Source organism: Microtus pennsylvanicus, chromosome 6, assembly GCF_037038515.1.
Source record: "Microtus pennsylvanicus isolate mMicPen1 chromosome 6, mMicPen1.hap1, whole genome shotgun sequence".
Taxonomy (NCBI): Eukaryota; Metazoa; Chordata; class Mammalia; order Rodentia; family Cricetidae; genus Microtus; species Microtus pennsylvanicus.
The window spans coordinates 47068738-47088498 of NC_134584.1; the positions used below are offsets into that span (position 1 = coordinate 47068738).

The 19761-nt window shown below is 36.9% G+C and overlaps 1 protein-coding gene across 5 annotated transcripts in view; it reads left to right on the forward strand.

The window, feature by feature from the left end:
- Positions 1-19761, forward strand: part of Srek1 (splicing regulatory glutamic acid and lysine rich protein 1) — a 34024-nt gene that overhangs the window by 7788 nt on the left and 6475 nt on the right. Inside the window, exons 2-10 of one of the 5 annotated variants that reach the window (XM_075976148.1) lie at positions 767-900; positions 3119-5717; positions 6005-6129; positions 8519-8683; positions 9136-9314; positions 10508-10638; positions 11458-11572; positions 14728-14847; positions 15166-15486. In XM_075976148.1, the coding sequence (XP_075832263.1) occupies positions 6058-6129; positions 8519-8683; positions 9136-9314; positions 10508-10638; positions 11458-11572; positions 14728-14847; positions 15166-15486 (1103 nt within the window). In that variant the 5' untranslated portion in view covers positions 767-900; positions 3119-5717; positions 6005-6057. The remainder of the gene's footprint in view (positions 1-766; positions 901-3118; positions 5718-6004; positions 6130-8518; positions 8684-9135; positions 9315-10507; positions 10639-11457; positions 11573-14727; positions 14848-15165; positions 15487-19761) is intronic. The other 4 variants (XM_075976149.1, XM_075976150.1, XM_075976146.1 and 1 more) reach the window with 4 other exon arrangements.

Genomic DNA, 19761 nt, shown 5'->3' on the forward strand with positions numbered 1-19761 from the left:
CAAACAACAACAACACAAAGGTGACCTTGTAATTACTGGTTAAACAGTTAGTCAGTGTTTTAATGAGTAGTATCGATAACCCATGAAGGTAGTGATTTTATTTAATATAACAAGATCCTATTATAGACAAACTCTTTTCAACATGCTGTTTCCTTTTTATTATAGGTCTGTCTAGATTGAATTGAATCAAATGGTTTAGAGTGTCTACTGTTTTGCAAAATAAATTACATAAAATTTGTTTGTAAAAACCTTTTGTTTTTTTGTCCGAAAAGCACATTTCTCTGTAGCCTGAAGCCATCTGGTATATACAAAAACGCCTTGTTTAATTCTGTATTACCTGATTGTCTGATTATTCTGAAGTTTTCAGTGATTTCTTTTTCCGTTGTTGGCAGTGAACCTAGGACCTCCCGTGCTACCAATAGCTATGACTTTAGCTCTGTTTTTAGTGATATAAATGTTGGGTAATCAGTTAGGATTGGGAGAGACGTCTTAAGAACTGGATCTTCTAAAGAGATTTTACCAGAGAATATGTTAGCTGTTTTCAGATGTCACTCAAGGACTGATTGATTTTAAATTTCACTTGTCAGGTTTTGTAGATAGCCCTAGATTGACTTCTGCTTTGTTAGACAAGTCAGCAGTAAATGACTGAAATTTGTCTTCAGCCCATGAAAATTACCTAAGTCTGGTGAGAGAAAGAAATTGCAAATGAAAATTATAAAACCATGCAAATGTTTATTAATCCATTTGTTTTCTTTTTATCTTGCAGCAACACACCTCTTGCTTTTTCCTCCAAAGTATGTTATATTAAGTTTCGTGACCCATCAAGTGTTGGTGTGGCCCAGCATCTAACTAACACGGTTTTTATTGACAGAGCTCTGATAGTAGTTCCTTGTGCCGAAGGTTGGTATCTCATGTGTTTTTTTTTATTGTTTTAATATCTGTCCTGTGTGTTTGACTTTTCTAGAAATTGGCCAGTACTCTAAAAACACACCAGGTAGAAAATTATACTGAAGTGGTTAGTTCATTATTCATGGATATTTGAAATTTTACAACTGGACACTTAGAAAATTTATTGCATATTTGCCTTTTATAGTTGGCTTTGGCTTTTCTGTAACCAATTTGCAGATTGTAAGAAGAGCTTTCGACTTTAAAAACTTAAGTTGGTATGGAAAAGTATTTAAAATGCTTATGTAAGTGTATACTAATGGGACAGAATTAAGAGTTTCCCAAGCAAAATGCTACACATTCAGCCAAATTGGGGTTGTGACATTTTTATATTCATTTGAAAAATGCTCAGTTTATTTTTTCAAATATCCTCTTAAGGTAGTTTTTCTCAATTGTTACAAGACTATATGGTTTTATATTTAGTCTAATTTTTGCTATACACTTAGAACTTTTTTCTTTGATTGGCTTTTATTGGGGAGGGTAACTGGAAAGCAATTTTTAAAACCTCCGTCAAGGAGTGATGTCAAAGGTGGGAGCAGGGCCAAAGACCTTCTAGTTATCTGTTAAATTTTATGTCTTGCAGTGCTTTAAGAGCCAACTATTAAATTTTAGGTTTTCCCAGAGTCATTCGTGTATAATTAATTGGTTTCTGATTTCGACAATTTTAATGTACAATTAACTTAGAGTACTGACTGACTTACATAAATTTTAAAATTTGGTTATTTTCTAAATTTAAATGTCCTCAGAAATGAACTTTTTTTTTGCTGACTGATAGTAACTATTTTATAGCATAAAAGTATGCTAGAAACAATTTAATAGGCTTTTCATGTGTGATTTTAAAACTTGTTGTAATTACTAAGTTAACATTAAAATCACTTAGTGCATCAGGAATTTGTTGCACTCTGTGAGTTTTATGCTTGTTTCAGAACTCTTGCTTTAGAATGTTAAGAGCTATATAGCTCTTCCTAGACAGGTAATTTTGAAATTCCAGAACAGGAAGTTCTGGTTCCTTTTTTTTTTAACCCCCAGATAAATTAAAAGCATTTCTCTCATGTTTCAGGGGTTAGAGTAGAGAGGGAAGATGGATTGAAGTAAATTATTTGCCAAGTAGGTTTTTATCTGACACTCTTTGAGCGTAGTGAGCACCTACTTGGGGAGTAAGATGGGAGAGGAAGAGATATGAATTCTACAAAGTTTCATGCCATGAAACTGCACAGGAACTATTCTGTAGATTTCTTAACTGGAAATATCATAAGATTATAGCATAGGCTTTTATCATTACTGATTTTGAAAGAGGAGTTTTAAATCATTGGAACCTTGCTGTAATCCCATACAGTCAGAGAAGCTCTGGTTTGTAAGGAACTGTCAAGGTTATAAGCACATGGAAGTCTGTTGTTTATTTTACTTGGTAGAAATTTATAAAAACACAATCAGTTACAGCTCCTTAAATATTTTTATGCTATCATTTTGAAAGAAAATTTTTACCAATTTTGGACATGCAAATCTAAACATTTACTGCATTTTGTAGTTCCATGTTTATATTGGGAAGAAACTGATACACATTTTTTATTAGTTTTGTCAAATACAACTGATGAATTTCACAGCTGTTAAACCTGATTATGCACTGCCAACAAAGAAGTAATGCATTGCTCTATTAAAAAGGAGCGTGAGAGAAGCAAACGAAGGGAAGTGTGAGTGGAGGAAACTCTGAGTGGAGGTGTGCGGTGCTTTGTGTGCCCTGTGCACTTGACTCACTGCTCGCCTCCACGCCTTAGGAACAGCATTGTGGTGTAAATGGAAAAGGCCATGTAAAACATTTTACCTGGGTTTTCAGTTTCTTTCAGTTTGCTGGGTTTTAGTTCAGACAGTAATGTAGAAGAGGGTGGAAAAAAGTGGTGTTGATACCTATTGAGCATGAACTGTTGCTAATAAAACATGCCATTTTGAATAAAATATACTTTCATTATACTTGTCTAGATATGACCTTTTTTGTTGTTGCGTACATTTCAGATTTCCTTTTATAAATGTTAACACTTAGAAAAAATAAGATCAACATAGCAGGTGTCAGCCTAATCATCAGTCATAACTTTATGTCCACATTTTCTGGTAGATGGATTTTGACTATTAATTTGGTTTTGTATGTTTTCTCTATGTGATATTTGTGCATTATTAGATGACTAGACTGGCCAAGGCAGACCTGTTACACTTGCCTGAGTCAGGCATTGTTTGCCATGCCACTAAACCTGCCGCCAAGTGAAATCTTCATTGGGGAAATGAGATCGGAGTCTGAACCGCAGAAGATGGACGCCCTGTCTCTGTTTTTATTGTTTTACTTTAATTTCATTTCTTTTTATTTTGTCCCTTTTTTTGTTTTGTTTTGTTTTTGTTTTTGTTTTGTTAAATCTCTCTCACTTTTAGCTTGTGAGCTGGTTTTCCAGTTCTTTGTAAATGGTATTCCATTAAGAATTCATAACGTGTTGCAAATTTATGGGGGAATGATTAACAGAACTCAACCTTGAGATGAACTAAATTGTCACGCAGTAAGTTAGAGTGCAGTGCTGGGAAGATGCTCAGGGCCTTTTAATTGGTGTTTGTGGGTTGAGGTACATTTTGATCTTCAAACATTAAAACGCTTACTGGAATCGTAGGAACATTTTCTGATGGGCTCAGTGCTTATTATTTTCCCCAAGTCTACATCTCTCATAAACCCAACTGATGGCTTCAATTTTTATCCTTCCCCTAGAACTATAGGCATATAAAACCAGCAAGGAAAATTAAGTACATTTCTTTTAACAATCTGAAGGTAGGGGAAGGTCTTTGACTTTTATTAGCTTGGTCTTTAAGAAGCCTTTTGTTGCCTCTGTGGGGAATGGATATTAGAGAAAACTATTGGTTATTTACTTGCATGCATTTATTTTTTGTTTGCTTGAATTTTTTTTTTTTTTGTTGAGAATTCTTCAGAGGTTACTAGCTTTTTACATGGATTCTGAAGTCAGGACTCACAGTAGCGTGAGAAATGTTTCCCTCAGTTTTCTTTGAAGTATAGTTTGGGGAAAATGCTAAATGCTTATGTGTTTTATACTTCTATATACTCTGGTAGAATGTTAGAGGATAAATTTTATTTTGGAAATAAAGCAATGGAACTTTTCTTAAAATATCTTTAATAGAATAAGACAGAAATAATATTCAGCTTATAGTTATTGATTTTTAACAGTTTGTTGTCATGAACAGCAGGGAGAATCTGATAGCCTGCTGATACTTAAGATAGAACTGAGGCCACACAGTACTAAGTAATGAGCTTGGCTCATGATTGTGTAGCCTCTGTACTGTATGAATAGCTGGATTTAGTTACTGACAAATAATATTAAACCTAGAACTCTTTGAGGTGCGTGAATTAGGGTAATGAAGCATAGTGTGCCCACCTCAGGACAGCAGTTACTCATCAGATGTGTTCAGGTTTTAAACCTTAAAAAGTACTCTATATTTCTAATAGATAAAATGAATGTGATAATTATTATAATAGTATAGTATATGTGGCATATATAGATTTATAGTAATAGTGGTAACTGATAGTTCATTGTTATTTGATATCTTCAGTAAGGCCTACCTTGTTATCATTCTGCATGTTATGAAATTTATTCTCCAGAAGTTAAAGTAATAGCATCGTTTTTGAAATTAGTTAAATTAAATTTAGATGCTGTAAAATTAGAAAGTATGCATTTGCCCAAACCCCTAAACCAATTCCAATTTTCTTTCTATAGATAAGCTATAACCATTATCTAAAGTTTTAAATTCCAACTTGAATTCCATCCATCCTTAGAGATCTTTCCAGAAAAAGTTGTTTGGAGATTTCTCTCTTACATCTGGTTGTATTAAATAGGATTTTACCACTGAAAGCAGGCATAATACTTTTGAAAACTTGCCATATGTATTTCAGTCTTCGTAATTTTTTTTAAAGTACAGTTTTAAGATATTCTTAATTGATAATAGAAATGGTTATTTATATATGCAATCAAGTTTGAGAAATATTTTCTTTTTGCTAAAAAGTTAGGGGAAATGTGAAAGTTTTAGTTTGTCAGGTTTTTTTTTTTTAATTCAGAAACTAAATATGGTAGGACATGAACTTCAAAGTAGATTTTCCATTTTTTAAGTTGCAGGCATTTTTCTTCTTCTAAAGTGATTTTAGTTTATTCTGTTAAAAAGTTACAGACTTTATAAGAAAAGCATTTTTAAGTACTAGTTACTTTTATTCAGATAAGTATACATAAGTTGCATCTGAAAGTTAGAATGTTTTTTTATCAGTTGCCTAAGGATCTTTGGGATTGGATTCTTTCTGGCATTACTGATGTTGGTGAGGTGCCTTTTTGATGAATGGGTGTGGACCATTGAAGCTGATTGCCTGTTGTAGTTTCCTGTTTCTTTTGTTTATCTGAATTGAATGGAGGTGGAGAATTGTTAGAATTGTCTGCTCACAGTGGGTAGCTTCAGTACAGGGTAGAGACACTCATTATGGAGCAAATTTCAATTCGCACATATTTGTTTTTTTCTTTTTCTTTTTTTTTGACTAATTTGGTTATTTGCCATTTCTGGGGATTAAACTTTAAAAAATGTTCTTCTTTTCTGTATCTGATGTTCTGTGTGCTATTAGTGACGCAGCCAACACGAACGGTTGTCATGTGTAACACAACTTTCGATCACCGCGAAAACAGCGTCCTGGGAAAGCGTCCATGCTTGATATCGTTTGGTTCATGAACATTAAGTTTCCAGTACAGGTGACCCATAGCTCAAAGTGTTAAATAATTGTCTACATTATTCAGTTTTTAAAAATAATATTCCATTAATGAGATTGTTAGTCTTTGAAGTTTTGCTCACTTTTATTTTTCCTAGTAGAGCAGGATAAAAGGAAAGACTTATGTTCTTATTTGTTTCTTTGTACGGATCTGCTAGATAGATTCATTTATTATTATTATTTTTTAAGTGCAAGGGTAATTGTAAAATCATAGTGTAAAGTTGGTGTGGTGTTTCTGCTCGCCATAATATTTGGAACTTGCCTCTGCAGGTAAAATCCCAGAGGAAGCCAAAGCCCTTTCTTTACTGGCTCCTGCTCCAACCATGACAAGCCTGGTGCCTGGTGCAGGATTGCTTCCCATCCCGACCTCCAGCCCTCTGACGGCAGTGAGTAGTGTAAGTCGTCTTGGTGGGTGAGCACTGACTGTGAAAACTGGTGAGGAAGGAGGGGGAAGTTGTTTTCACCTTGTGTTAGTGACACCATCCAAAGTCCATACATAAGAACTTACCCCACATCATCTTACTTGAGCTTGTTTTGGGGATTACTCTGAAATAATTGGGACTTGTTTAAATTTGAGGATTCAAAAAGGGTTATTTGTTAGAAAAATCATTTCCAGGACTTGGTGCTTTAGATAGCACAGACTAGATTACTCCCCAGTTCAAGAGGACCAGGACTAAGAAATTTAAACAGGAACTTCGTGTTAGTCATGGGAGTGCCTTATGACTGAGAAGATGAAACAAGGTTTGACAAACACCTGAGATTTTTCTGTGTAGAATTAAACATAATTAGTATCTTGTGATTTCTTAGTAAAAGACTAACTTAATTATTACTGGACTTTTAGTTTTTGCATGAACTGTCCAGTCATACTCCTTTTAAAGGAGGGCCATTCGACAGGTAAGGACTGTGACTAGTGTTTCCTAGGGAGCACACAAACTTTGTGACTGTGATGGTCAGTTTGTCCTGATTAAAGAAGTGGTTTCTGAAACTTTGAATCTTGCCCAGCATTCTTCCCTGGAGACCTGCACTATCTATGATCCATGGAGCGACGTGATTTTTACCCTCCCCCCAAATGGTTTTCTCCTTGTGTAGCCCTGGCTGTCCTGGAGCATTCTCTGTAGTCCATGCTGACTTTGAACTCAAAGATATCTGTCTGTTTCTGCCTCCCAAGTGCTGGGATTAAAGGCGTGTGCCACCACTGCCAGCTTTTGCAAATTTTTTTTTCCTCGAAATGATTTTTAATAGAACTTCTGTGTTTGAGGAACCCATGCTGGTCAGTTTGGCTGCAGCATAGTGAGGAGAGAGAACCAGGTGTAGGGGGTGGATAGGATACTGACTTTGTAGGGCTTTTTAGATCATAGAGAGGCATTTGGATTTTATTTTTAACTTGATTAGACTCTAGCATGTTTTCCAAAGAATAAGACTGGCCACTATGAAAAGAGTAAATGACGTTGATTTTTCATCTTTAGGAACTGCTTTTATTTAATAGTTGTTAAATCTTGGTCATTTACAATATATTTGCACATATTTTTAGTTAATCAGTTTTATGGAATAGCACAAGGAGAAATGAAAGTGGTTGTATTTTTTCCTTGAAAAAAATCTTTTGTTTTGCCAAATGTTTTCAAGTCCTGAGATCTTCTATCTCTTCTAGTTTAAATATACCTTAAAATAAACATGTTTCCTAATATATGTTCTGAAAACTGATTTTATGAATGTCCTAGAAAAATTATCCATCCCATGGAGCCTAGAAAGATGACTTGACAGTTGAGAGCACTTACTGCTCTTGCAGGACCTGGGTTTGGTTCTGAGTACCTTTGTTGTGAGGTGCCTTACAGTCTTTTGGAATTCCAGTTCTAGGGGATCCAGTACCTTCTTTTGGCACCTTTGTGGTGCACATAAACTCATAAATGTACACATAAACATAAATGTTTAAAATTTCATGAAAGATGATACAGTGTTTTTTGTTTTTGTTTTTTTTTTCTGTTGTTACACCTGTGTGCCACCTTGCTTGAGTTAAGTTTTTCTTAATAAAATTGGATTTAGTAGTACTGATCTCTTAGTGTTGATAACAAGGATTATTTTTTAATTTATTCACTTAGTAATTGTGGACACATACTCTAGAGTAATAATAACTTCAGTCACATGGTGCGCATATTTCCAAGCACCTCCTTGCCCTGTTTCAGTACTCATGCTGCAGACAAGTGTGATTGTAGTTTCTTTTAAGTGTTTTGATTTGAAGTTTTGTTCTTTTTCTTTCAGTATGTGATTTTGCTCTTTAAATAGTTTCCCACACACAGTGCTTTTTTTTTTTTTTTTTAAAGAAGCTCAGTCCTTAATGATGAAAATGTAGAAAAGCTTCAGAGTTACTTTGACCGTGTATGCATTCTGTGTTAACATGTATTGACTGAGGGAGCATCAGACAGAAAGGCACTGTGTACTGAATGCTTGATGGAGAGGGGTATTGTGACTCCAGGCTCTTAGAAACTTAACCTTATCTCTTTGCTACAGTGTACAATAATAATACTGTTTATTTTATGGAAATAACAGAATGCAGCTACCTTGGAGGTTAAAAATTAGTGTTCATTTTTAGTGTCAGTTTAAAGGTAGTTAAAAACGTTGTTATTAAAAACTAATATGATTTCACGCTTAATAATTGAGATACGTGTAGCTTAAAGCAAGGAGTCCTTTTATACCTCCCATTCATGATGAGTTGATCTCCTGGTAGCAACAATAGTTGGAACACTATTGAAAACTGTGCCTTATGGTTTACTTTTGTTTTTTTTATAGCTTGGTGTTTCACTTAGCAGTTTGGGAGCCATACCGGCAGCAGCACTGGACCCCAATATTACAACACTTGGAGAGATCCCACAGCCACCACTTATGGGAAATGTGGATCCTTCCAAAATTGATGAAATTAGGAGAACAGTCTATGTTGGAAATTTGAATTCACAGGTAACTAGGAAGAAACTGAGTGGCACTATCTGCTTATTCATTCTTCTTACAAATTCTGTTGATAAAGTATTATTTACTTATTTTTAAATTTTATTTTTATTAGCATATTTTATATAATAGGTTTCATTATGGTTTTTATGCATGCATATATTTTGATGGTATTCATTTTTCCCACTATTCTCTTGTGATTACCTCACCCCATTGGTCCCCTTTCTCCTCCCAGATAGTCCCCCTTCTACTCTCATGCGTATCTTGTGACCCAGGAAGTGTAGTCAGGATCTTAAAGGAGCATAGGTAAGGGGCCATTGACAGCAGCCTGGGAACCTTGCCAGTGGCCCCGTCACTAAAGAAAAAGTACTTCCCTCTCCCTACAAGCATTAGCTGCTTTATTTACCTGATTTTAAAAAGAAAAAAAGATTATTCTGTATTAAAGTGTCACTCTGCTTCCTCAGACAACGACAGCTGATCAACTACTTGAATTTTTTAAACAAGTTGGAGAAGTGAAGTTTGTTCGGATGGCAGGTGATGAGACTCAGCCAACTCGGTTTGCTTTTGTGGAATTTGCAGACCAAAATTCTGTACCAAGGGCCCTTGCTTTTAATGGAGTTATGTTTGGAGACAGGCCACTGAAGTAAGAAATCTTCAACAAAGAAATTTTAATGGCTTTGAAAAAGTTTTAACATGTTTGATTTAATTAAGGCTTTAAAAAGAATAGTTATTGGCAATTTGTGGATAGGAAGAAACTATTAAGTATAAATGAAATGCATGACACCATAGCATGTTATATTTGAAGACATCTCTTTCTTCTGTGTTTAATATCTAGTTAGCCATTAACTCTTTGTATATAATACATAATGGCTTCAGGTATTTTTCTGTATAGTTTTGTAAGTCATGTTTGTTTTGTGAAGATTGCGGATTAAGGGCAACTTGTAGTCGAACTACAGAACTTCTTGTAATAAGAATATCACTTTTCAGATACTCAAGACCAGAAATTGTGTATTTCATAGATTATTAAAGTAAATGTGGGTTTGAGTTTTACAGGTTATCTCTTAATTAATAGTTTGATGGGATTTTACTCTTAAAAGATAAGTCACTGTTATATGCTCAGTCTTCTCAGTGGAGAATGGGTAAAGAGACGAAGCAGGTGTGCCTGTGTGTGTCACAAGAGCCACCTTACCTACAAGGGGAGGTTTACCAGATGCCTTTCAGCTCTGAAGCCGTGCCTGACTCAGAATGGGACAGTATTGAATAGAATGGTCATGTACTTAGCTTCCCTTTAATTCTGTTGGGGTATGCAGGTTATTAGCAGAATCTAATTAAGAATAGAAATGTTCCATGACTGGTGATGGTGGTACACACCTTTAATCACAGCACTCGGGAGATCGAGGCCAGCCTGGTCTACAGAGTGAGTTCTAGGATAGCCAGTTCTGTGCAGTAAACGATGACTCCATAAAAACCAGCAGGGTTGGGGGAGAAGTGGTCCATTTTAATCCTGGTATCAGCATTGTTATTTTTCTAAGGTATATGCATAAGCACTTGTAATTGTTTATTGTAATTCAATTGTCTATTCAATTGTTGAAGAAGTTAGATAGACTTCAGTTTTTCTTACTTTTTTCTTTGCTTAGCAAGAACTGATGGTAGGTTTAGATGAGCAATTAATCATGGTTTTCTGAGACTGCTGTTGGCTATTCTCTATTTAGTTATTTTATTTCCTTATGTGCTGTTGCAATACCCTCGGGTTCATAAATGTGTATATCTACTAACAATTGTTTCATGTTTTATAAACTATGGTGTGTTTGTGATATACTAATATTTTTAATTTAGAATAAATCACTCCAACAATGCAATAGTAAAACCTCCTGAGATGACACCTCAGGCTGCAGCTAAGGAGTTAGAAGAAGTAATGAAGCGAGTACGGGAAGCTCAGTCATTTATCTCAGCAGCTATTGAACCAGGTAAGGCCACAGTGCTGTTGTGTAGTCAGAGAGAGTCTTAGGACTGGAAGGAATTTTAGGATTATACTGCTCAGTTCCTTCAGTGTACAAATAAGAAGACTGAAACTCAAGAAATAGTAAGTGGATTATTCAGAATAAGTCAGCACAAACCGACATTTCCCTAATACTGAGCTGACACACTTTAACTTAGTGAGTTTTCTATGGCAACAAGTCAGTGTTGAGGTTGGTTTGCTAGAAACAGTATGAGTGTTATTATAAGGCTAAAAAGGAAAGAAAAAATGTGTAAAATGTTAAAAATAGGCAGCTTGACTTTCCCTCAAAGTTTTAAGACGAGAAAGGGCATATGATTTCAAAAAACACACTCAGTCTTACAAGATTAAAGGAAAACTGACTCATTTTGTGTTGCTAAGTGCTGTAAAATCCACTCTAAAAATGTCTATGTGATTTAGCTTTAATTAGATTTCCTAAATTAACACTTGGAATTTAGCTTCAATTCTAACAAAATAAATGCAGGAAGGTCTTAGCCTCAGTGTCCTAGGAATTGCAGACATGTTTTAATCGTACGTTATGGCAGCAACAAAATACTACGAACAGCTGTTTATAATCATGTGGTTTATATGTACTGCTGCAGGGTGGCTGCACTCAACGAGTTTATGCAATGACTTTCTTGGATGTTTCTGAAGGATAATTGCACAGGAGGAGGATGTACAGAGAGTAGGCCCCTTGCACTATATGTGGTATATTCCACTTGTGCCTAATTATTAACTGGGATCTTTAATTGTTCTGAGCTTACGCTGCAAAGTGGTTTTTTCCTCCCAGAGTCTGGAAAGAGCAATGAAAGGAAAGGCGGTCGATCTCGTTCCCACACTCGCTCAAAGTCCAGGTCTAGCTCAAAATCCCATTCTAGAAGGAAGAGATCACAGTCAAAGCACAGGTGAGACTCTCTACTATCAATGCTTAATGTTTTGTTTGTTTTGTGTTCCAAATAGTTAAGATGTCAAAGTATTAGAATTCAGAAATTTTCATTAGTGTTTGCTTACATGGTAGTATGCTTACTGTTAGCTAATGCTCTACCAATAGTGGTCTAGTTGTGGGTACACCAGTTACTGCCCTGCCCATTTCTTGCTTTATGTTCAAAGGAAAGAAAGTTTATCAAATTGGTTCTTTTCTCTTTGTTTGTTTGGTTAGTTTTTGAATTTTCGAGACAGGGTTTCTCTGTAGCCCTGGCTGTCCTGGAATTTGCTCTGTGGACCAGGCTTGTCTTGAATTCAGAGGTTGGCTTCCACCTCCAGGTGCTGGGATTAAAGGCATGTACCACTGCTGCCCAGCTCAAATTGTTTCTTAATTTTTCATATTTTTTTTAAAGATTTATTTATTATGTATACAACATTCTGCCTCGATGTATGCCTGCACGACAGAAGAGGGCGCCAGATCTCAGTACAGATGGTTGTGAGCCACCATGTGGTTGCTGGGAATTGCACTCAGGACCTCTGGAAGAGCAGCCAGTGCTCTTAACCTCTGAGCCATCTCTCCAGCCCCCATATTTGAAATCTTTAATTTTAGAAGTGTTTTTCGTATTTGCGTATGTTTTGTACTTGATTTTTTTGTAAGCTAGCCTTTTACACATACTTAGCAGGAAGTGTTTTCCTTGTACATTCTGAGAAAAGCTAATGCTGGAGCAGTGCTCAGGGTCTCCAGGCAGAAATGGCGCTGGAGAGGTAGCAGAGAGTTCTACATCTGCCTCCTCAGGCAGCAGGAAGAGAGAACAGCACTGTACCTGGCTTGAGCTTCTGAAACCTCAACCCACCCCACCTCTAGTGGCATACTTCCTCCAGTACCTCCTAAAAGTACCACTCCTTATTGGCCACCACAATGCCTGACATGTAGTGAGTCTTCATTGTTGCCGAGTCACTCGTGTCGTGAGAGAATGACATAGATGTGTGCATGCATGTGCAAAGTAGGGGATTAAAGGAGGAGGACTTGAGAAGCTACACACACCTTCCATCTTGTTTCTATTTCTGTGGTGATGAAGGAGATTCAAAGATGGGAAAATAGAGTGTTGTTCTTTGACTTTGGTAAACTGTATTTCTGGCCCTTTTAATGGTATGGTACATACATAGTTTACAAAATCTCCTTTGAGGACTTTACTGTCTCCAAGCTCTTATTGAGGTAAGCTCAAAATCAAATGCCTTATATTTAAGCCACTGTGGTCTACATAGTGAGTAAATACCAGATCTGCCAAACCTACATTATCTCAAAAATACCCAGAAAATAAGTGCAGTAGGGACCAGAGTCAAAGCAGGAAAGTAACACAGATACAATAGTATAAGACCAGGATGTATGATGGATGGATTCCCACATTTTGACAGGATAAAGAAGATTGAGGAAATAGGAAGCTGCTGAAGAGTAATAAAGACCGATGTCTTAGTAAAGGTGTCTGTTGTTGTGAAGAGACACTGTCCACGGCAGCTCTTATGAAGGAAATATTTAATTGGGGTGACTCACTTAGAGCTCAGTGGTTCAGTCCATTATCATCATGGTAGGACATGGCTCCATACAGGCAGATGTGGTGCTTGAGAAGTAGCTGAGAGTCTTACGTCTTGCAGGCAACAGGAAATTGACTGAGACACTGGACAGTATCCTGAGCATAGAAACCCTCAAAGTGCACCACCACAATGACACTCTTCCTCCAACAAGGCTGTACACTTCAGCAAAGCCACATCTCCTAATAGTCCTAATCCATATGAAATTAGGCCAGAGACATTCAGACCACCACAACTAGTTTCCTAAGTCTTGTTTTGAATGGTTATAAAGGAGATCCAAGCTCTAAGGTTGAGATAAATTAAAACTTGTTCATTAACATCAGTTTCTTTGATAATTCATGAAACTTTACATGCTTTTAAAAATTAGGGCAATAACTAAGGTCTTTGAATTTGCATACTATTTTCTCCCTCTAGGATAATGGTTCTTAACCTGTCTTCTTGGGTCACATATCAGATATTCACATTACAATTCGTAACAGTAGCAGAATTACAGTTATGAAGTAGCAGTGAAATAATTTTATGGTTGGGGGTCACCACAACATGTGGAACTGTATTAAAGGATCATAATATTAAAATGGTTGAGAATCACTATTCTGTTTATTATTTATAAATTGAAATTTGGCAGTTCTTGATATTCATGACTGAACTTTCATATAGTTGCATCTGAAGCTAATATTAGAAATAAGTGGCTCTTCATACACACACACACACACACACATACATGACCAACATATTTTACACATGCATGTTGAAATAGGCTAAAGACAAAAGAGAATGAGTTACCTCTGAAATAGAGGCATGGGATCACTCATTAAATACATAAGACTTGGAGGTTTTGACCTGAAAGAGTCTTCCTACACTTTCCCCTACTCCTCAGCTGACTTAGCAGGATAGTGTAGATTATAATGTCAGCTGTTTCTAGAACTTTGCTTCCCCAGGCAGAAAGCTATTCCCATGAAAGAGCTTCAAAAGTTGCTCTCCTATAAGTGCAGGACCATTTATCTACAAACAGCAATGTAGAGATTGCTAAAGTATATAACTTGTTCCCCTCAGGACTCAAAAGCAGTTTGCAAGGAAGCCAGGATTAAAGACAATTGGCGATATGAAAACTCAGGCAAAGGAAACGGTCTCTAGATTTGAGGCTTGTAATGCTGTGATGAAAGGGAAAGCTATCCCTGAAAATACTTCCTCTGATAGGAAATAACCATTAAATTTTTTTTTTTTCTAATTTTTCGAGACAGGGTTTCTCTGTGGTTTTGGAGTCTGTCCTGGAACTAGCTCTTGTAGACCAGGCTGGTCTCGAACTCACAGAGATCCGCCTGCCTCTGCCTCCCAAGTGCTGGGATTAAAGGCGTGCGCCACCACCGCCAGGCTCCATTAAATTATTTTTGTTTTGTGTCCTACACAGTAATATAGCTGGTAAATTTTCCAATAAATTAATTTCTGGTGTTATAACTAAAACATTATAGAAAGCTCATTTAAAAAACTAAACTTTTTGCAATTGAAATTCTAAGTTTTGATCTCCTTACAATTTGTTTCTCTTTAGGAGTAGATCTCATAACAGGTCACGTTCAAGACAGAAAGATAGACGTAGATCCAAGAGTCCACATAAAAAGCGCTCGAAGTCTAGGGAGAGGCGGAAGTCAAGGAGTCGTTCACGTTCACGGTGAGTTGCAGAGATATAAAGAAAATTTAAAATTTATCAGTTCTCAGTCATTTGAAATTGTGGTTTAGGTTTATCATGAGAGAAATAAGGCTTTCTTGTTTCTTTAGTGTCTAGGATTAATATTGATTGCCTCTGATGTAAATATGATCAGTGTGATTCAGGTCAGCCTGGTAATTGTCTACTCTGTAAGCTCAGGTCCACATTTGAGTTACACAGAAATTTCTAATGTCTGTAGCCATTGCAGATGATATTGTATTGGTAAAGGTCTCCCTTTTTGAGATAAAATTCTTTGAGCTCAGAATTTATTTTTTTTTCAAGGGACAAGAGAAAAGATACCCGAGAAAAGGTGAAGGAAAAAGACAGAGTGAAGGAGAGAGAGAAGGAAAAAGAGAAAGAGAAAGAGAGAGAAAGGGAAAAGGATCGTGAAAAAGACAAGGAACGGGGTAAAAACAAAGATAAAGACCGAGAGAAGGAAAAGGACCAGGAAAAGGAGCGGGACAAGGACAAGGAACAAGACAGAGACAAGGAGCGGGAAAAAGACAAATCCAAAGAGGCGGATGAGAAACGGAAGAAGGAGAAGAAGTCCAGAACTCCACCCAGAAGTTACAATGCATCAAGAAGATCTCGTAGTACCAGCAGGTTTGTGTGTGCATAGGCCCACATGCCTGTGGTTGTTTGTGTGTGGAGGTTATAGGGCAACCTGTGGTCTGTGTGTCTTCCTCCCCAGTACTGGCATTACAGATGCGTGCTACCATGCCCTGTTATGGTAACTCGAGTGCTGTGCTTTTCCATTTGGGCTCTGGAGGTAGAACTCAGGTCCTCAGGTCCTCGTGTTTGCACTACAAACTCTTTACTGACTGAGCTATCACTGCACCCTGCTTCAACTCTTTCCATGAGGTTGCTGGTGATCAGTGAGTACGTTTTTAATCAAAGGAGAAAGATTATTCTATGCAAGTATAAAAGTAGTAACATTTACCCTTAATTGAACAACAGAGGGGTCACTACATCATTGAACCTCCTGGGTGAGATATTTGGACCGACTTAGCTGTCTTTCATAATGCAGTATTTAAATAATATTACTTATTATTTTTCCTAGAGGATGACATGTGATGGGGAAGATATTTTTCTATTTAAAATTCTTTTTTTTAAAAGATTTATTTATTATGTATACAGTGTTCTATCTGTATGTATGCTTGCTGGCCAGAAGGGGCACCAGATCTCATTGCAGATGGCTGTGAGCCACCATGTGGTTGCCGGGAATTGAACTCAGGACCTCTGGAAGAGCAGGCAGTGCTCTTAACCTCTGATCCATCTCTCCAGCCCCTCTATTTAAAATTCTAATGTGTAATAGTTGACCTTCGAGGCTTTGGTGTTTCTCTAGAATGGTGTGGTAAATCTTAGCATGTCCTAATGATATCTAAAGTTCTAGTGTGAGTCCTTTCTGTCATCTTGAGTTAACTTTTACTTCTGTTATGCTTTGTGTATGACATTTAAGTTTTGTTTCTTGATTGATGTTTTAAGGATTAGATGTTAGCATTGTTGTTTCCACTTATTAATAGATACACAGCCACCAGGTGGCAGCAGGTTGCTATAGTAACAGCTACAAAATGAGAATATTCCTCTAGGTTCTTTAATCCTCTTCTTACCCCTTATTTCAGAATGTTGTATGATAAGTTAAGCTTAGTCTTTTAAAAATATTTAAAAACTAACGGTTTCAACTAATTTTAAAGTTGGCTTTTTATTGCAAACAAGTTGATAAAGGAATATATTTCCTTTTTTAAAAAAAGAGTTACTTAATGGTGGTTTTTTTTTTAAGATTAATTGTTTATTATGTATACAACACTCTGCCTCCATGTATGCGCACATGCCAGAGGAGGGTGCCAGATCTCATTACAGATGGTTGTGAGCCACCATGTGGTTGCTGGGAATTGAACTCAGGACCTCTGGAAGAACAGCCAGTGCTCTTAGCCACTGAGCCATCTCTCCAGCCCAATGGTGTATTTTTTTATACTAGCCTATTAAAAGATACTAAAAGCTAGTTGCAGTGTTTATTGGGAGTTGTTGTAAGAGGACAGTTCTAGTTCTTGGCTGACTTTGATGTTTCACCTTGTTTAGTCCTTCCAGCAAGCTGGTGAGACTATTACAACCTTGGTAAAGACAGGCCTTTCCCTTGCCCCCTGCTCTGCTGTCAGAAGTGGAATGCCTTGTTTTCTTCATTTAAGAAAGTGTGAAGTGGCCAGGCACTGGTGGCGCACGCCTTTAATACCAGTGCTTGGGTGGCAGAGGCAGGTGGATCTCTGTGAGTTCAAGGCCAGCCTGTTCTACAGAGTGAGCTCTAGGACTGTTTCACAGAGAAACACTGTCTCTGGGGAAAAAAAGAAAGAAAGAAAAAGAAAGTGTGAAGTATTTGTGCCCACTTTTGAAAAACTGCCACAGACTATGAAGTTGAAATTAATAATACCTGTCAGGATGGGTTTCTTGAAATAGAAACAGTGAAGCAGACTTACAGCCTTTGCCTTAGGGATCAGCTTAGACTGTCACTGCACCTTGCTTGCAAGTGAATTTGTTGATCATGCTCTGGGTACCTTTATATCAATGTACGATTCAGATATTCTGTTTACAGCATCAAATGATTGGAATTAATAACATAACCATATAACTGCAGTTTCTTACCGTTTAGCAGGTCCCTTCTTTTCTAATGTTCTGATTTGTTTATTGAGTGGGAAACAATTCTAACTGATCAAAAAAGTCTACTTCATGCTTTTATATTTAACATTGCCTCCTATTCTGTATTTTCAAAGAAAAATTGGTGGCTTAAAAAACTGTTTAATGGTGGCCGGGTGGTGGTGGTGCACGCCTTTAATCCCAGCACTGAGTAGGCAGAGGTAGAGGGATCTCTGTGAGTTGGAGGCCAGCCTGGTCTACAAGAGCTAGTTCCAGAACAGACTCTAAAGCTACAGAGAAAGGCTGTCTTTAAAAACCAAAATAAGGGGGTTGGAGAGATGGCTCAGCGGTTAAGAGCATTGCCTGCTCTTCCAAAGGTCCTGAGTTCAATTCCCAGCAACCACATGGTGGCTCACAACCATCTGTAATGAGGTCTGGTGCCCTCTTCTGGCCTGCAGGCATACACACAGTAATAAATAAATAAATATAAAAAACAAAAAAATAAAAACCAAAATAAATAAAGTTTAATGCAGCCAGGCATGGTGGCACATATGTTTAATCCCAGCACTTGGAAGGCAGAGGCAGGTGGCTTTGTGAATTCCAGGTCAGCCAGGGCTACACAGAGAAACCCTTATCAAAAACAAACAAATACCAATACTTAGAAATTGCTTTGAAGAAAGGATAGGGAAGGCAGAAAGAGTGGGTCAGTGCTTTCTACCATACGTGAGTAGATTTGGGTTTGATTTCTACAATACTCTGTTCGCGCTCCCCACAAGAAAAAAAAAAAATCTGTCTATTGAGCACCTGCTATATGCCAGGCTCTGTTCCTAATACTTTACAGGTGCTATCCGCTAGCCCTCCAATAACCCTGTAAGTCTTGAATTGTCTGTGTATTTTCTTTGTTTCCGTTAGGAAAAGTAGACCCAGTTTAAATAGTATTCGTGTTATTACAGATCTTTGCTTTTTTTTAGTCCTTTAAAATGGCAATGATGTGCAACTAATAATCCATGTGCTTATGTTTTATGAAAGAAAACTAAAAGCAATAGTAAGGAAGACTTGAATTTTAGAGGATTGCTGTTTTGGTTGTGTGGTCAGTGGTTATCAGAGCTCCTTTGCGTGTGTGTGGGATTGTGCACTTGTGTGTATGTGTTGCCATTAGAAGTCTCTGTCCATGTCTCCGTCTGTTGCTCTCCAGCTTATTTTTTGAGACAAGGTCTCACTGAACTTGAAACTCGCTGGCTAGCAAGTCTCCCAGTCCTCCTGTTTCTGCCTTCTGGTGCTGAATTACAGGTATGTGCCACCCTGCCTGGCCCTTTACATGGGTCCTTGGGCCACAAATACTTTACTTTTTCCACTGAAAAATCTCCTCAGCCCTTGTCAAAACTTCTTATATAAGATTATTGGCTATATTAATTAGTCATTTGATAAATATTTCCTGATACCTTATCCCTTAGGCATTGTGAAGTTTATTGTTTGACTACTATTAAAAATGATACAGTTTAGAATGTGCATTATATATTAATGTTAAATTTTTTTTATCACTTATCTCTCTTTTTGGTAATTATTTCCTTACCTAAATTTCAGATTTTAACTACTTGTATAAATTTTTACATTCAGTTTTAAATTACTGGGACAATAGTAATGATAGCAAGCTAGAGGAGAAAGTGGTTTTTCAATAAGTTTCTTTTTTTTTTTTTCAATAAGTTTCTTAAATGATTTTTCTGACACACCTCAACCCTAGCAAGATGGCTTATCTTTCAGTTTTGGCTGACTTTGTTATTTTTTTAAAAAATCTTTATGGAGGGGCAGAAAGGAAGAGCCAGAGGCACAATAGAGGATCTGATGCAAAAGATTTTAGTTGCTAAGAGAAGATATTTGAACATCTAATGAAACCCATCACTTTGTATACTAACTTGAAGAATTAGAAAGCATTTAAAGTATGTCAAATGAATTTCTCATGAAATTTTAGATGACGGTTTTGTCAGTGATAAAATTTATGGTTCATAATTTGTTCTGTACTAAAATCAGGTAATAAAACATGCTTGTAAAAAGAGTTTAATGGGCTCTTTGGGGGTTGGAGGAATGGCTCTTTGGCAAAGCACTTGTCTGTTTGGATTTGATCCCCAGAATCCCTTTAACTCCTCTCCCAATTATAAAAAAAATAAGCTAAACTGGTAGTATAAGCAGATTTAAATGTCAGTTCTAAGGAGCCTGAGACTGGAATCAAGGTCTGGAAAACATTAAGAAGAT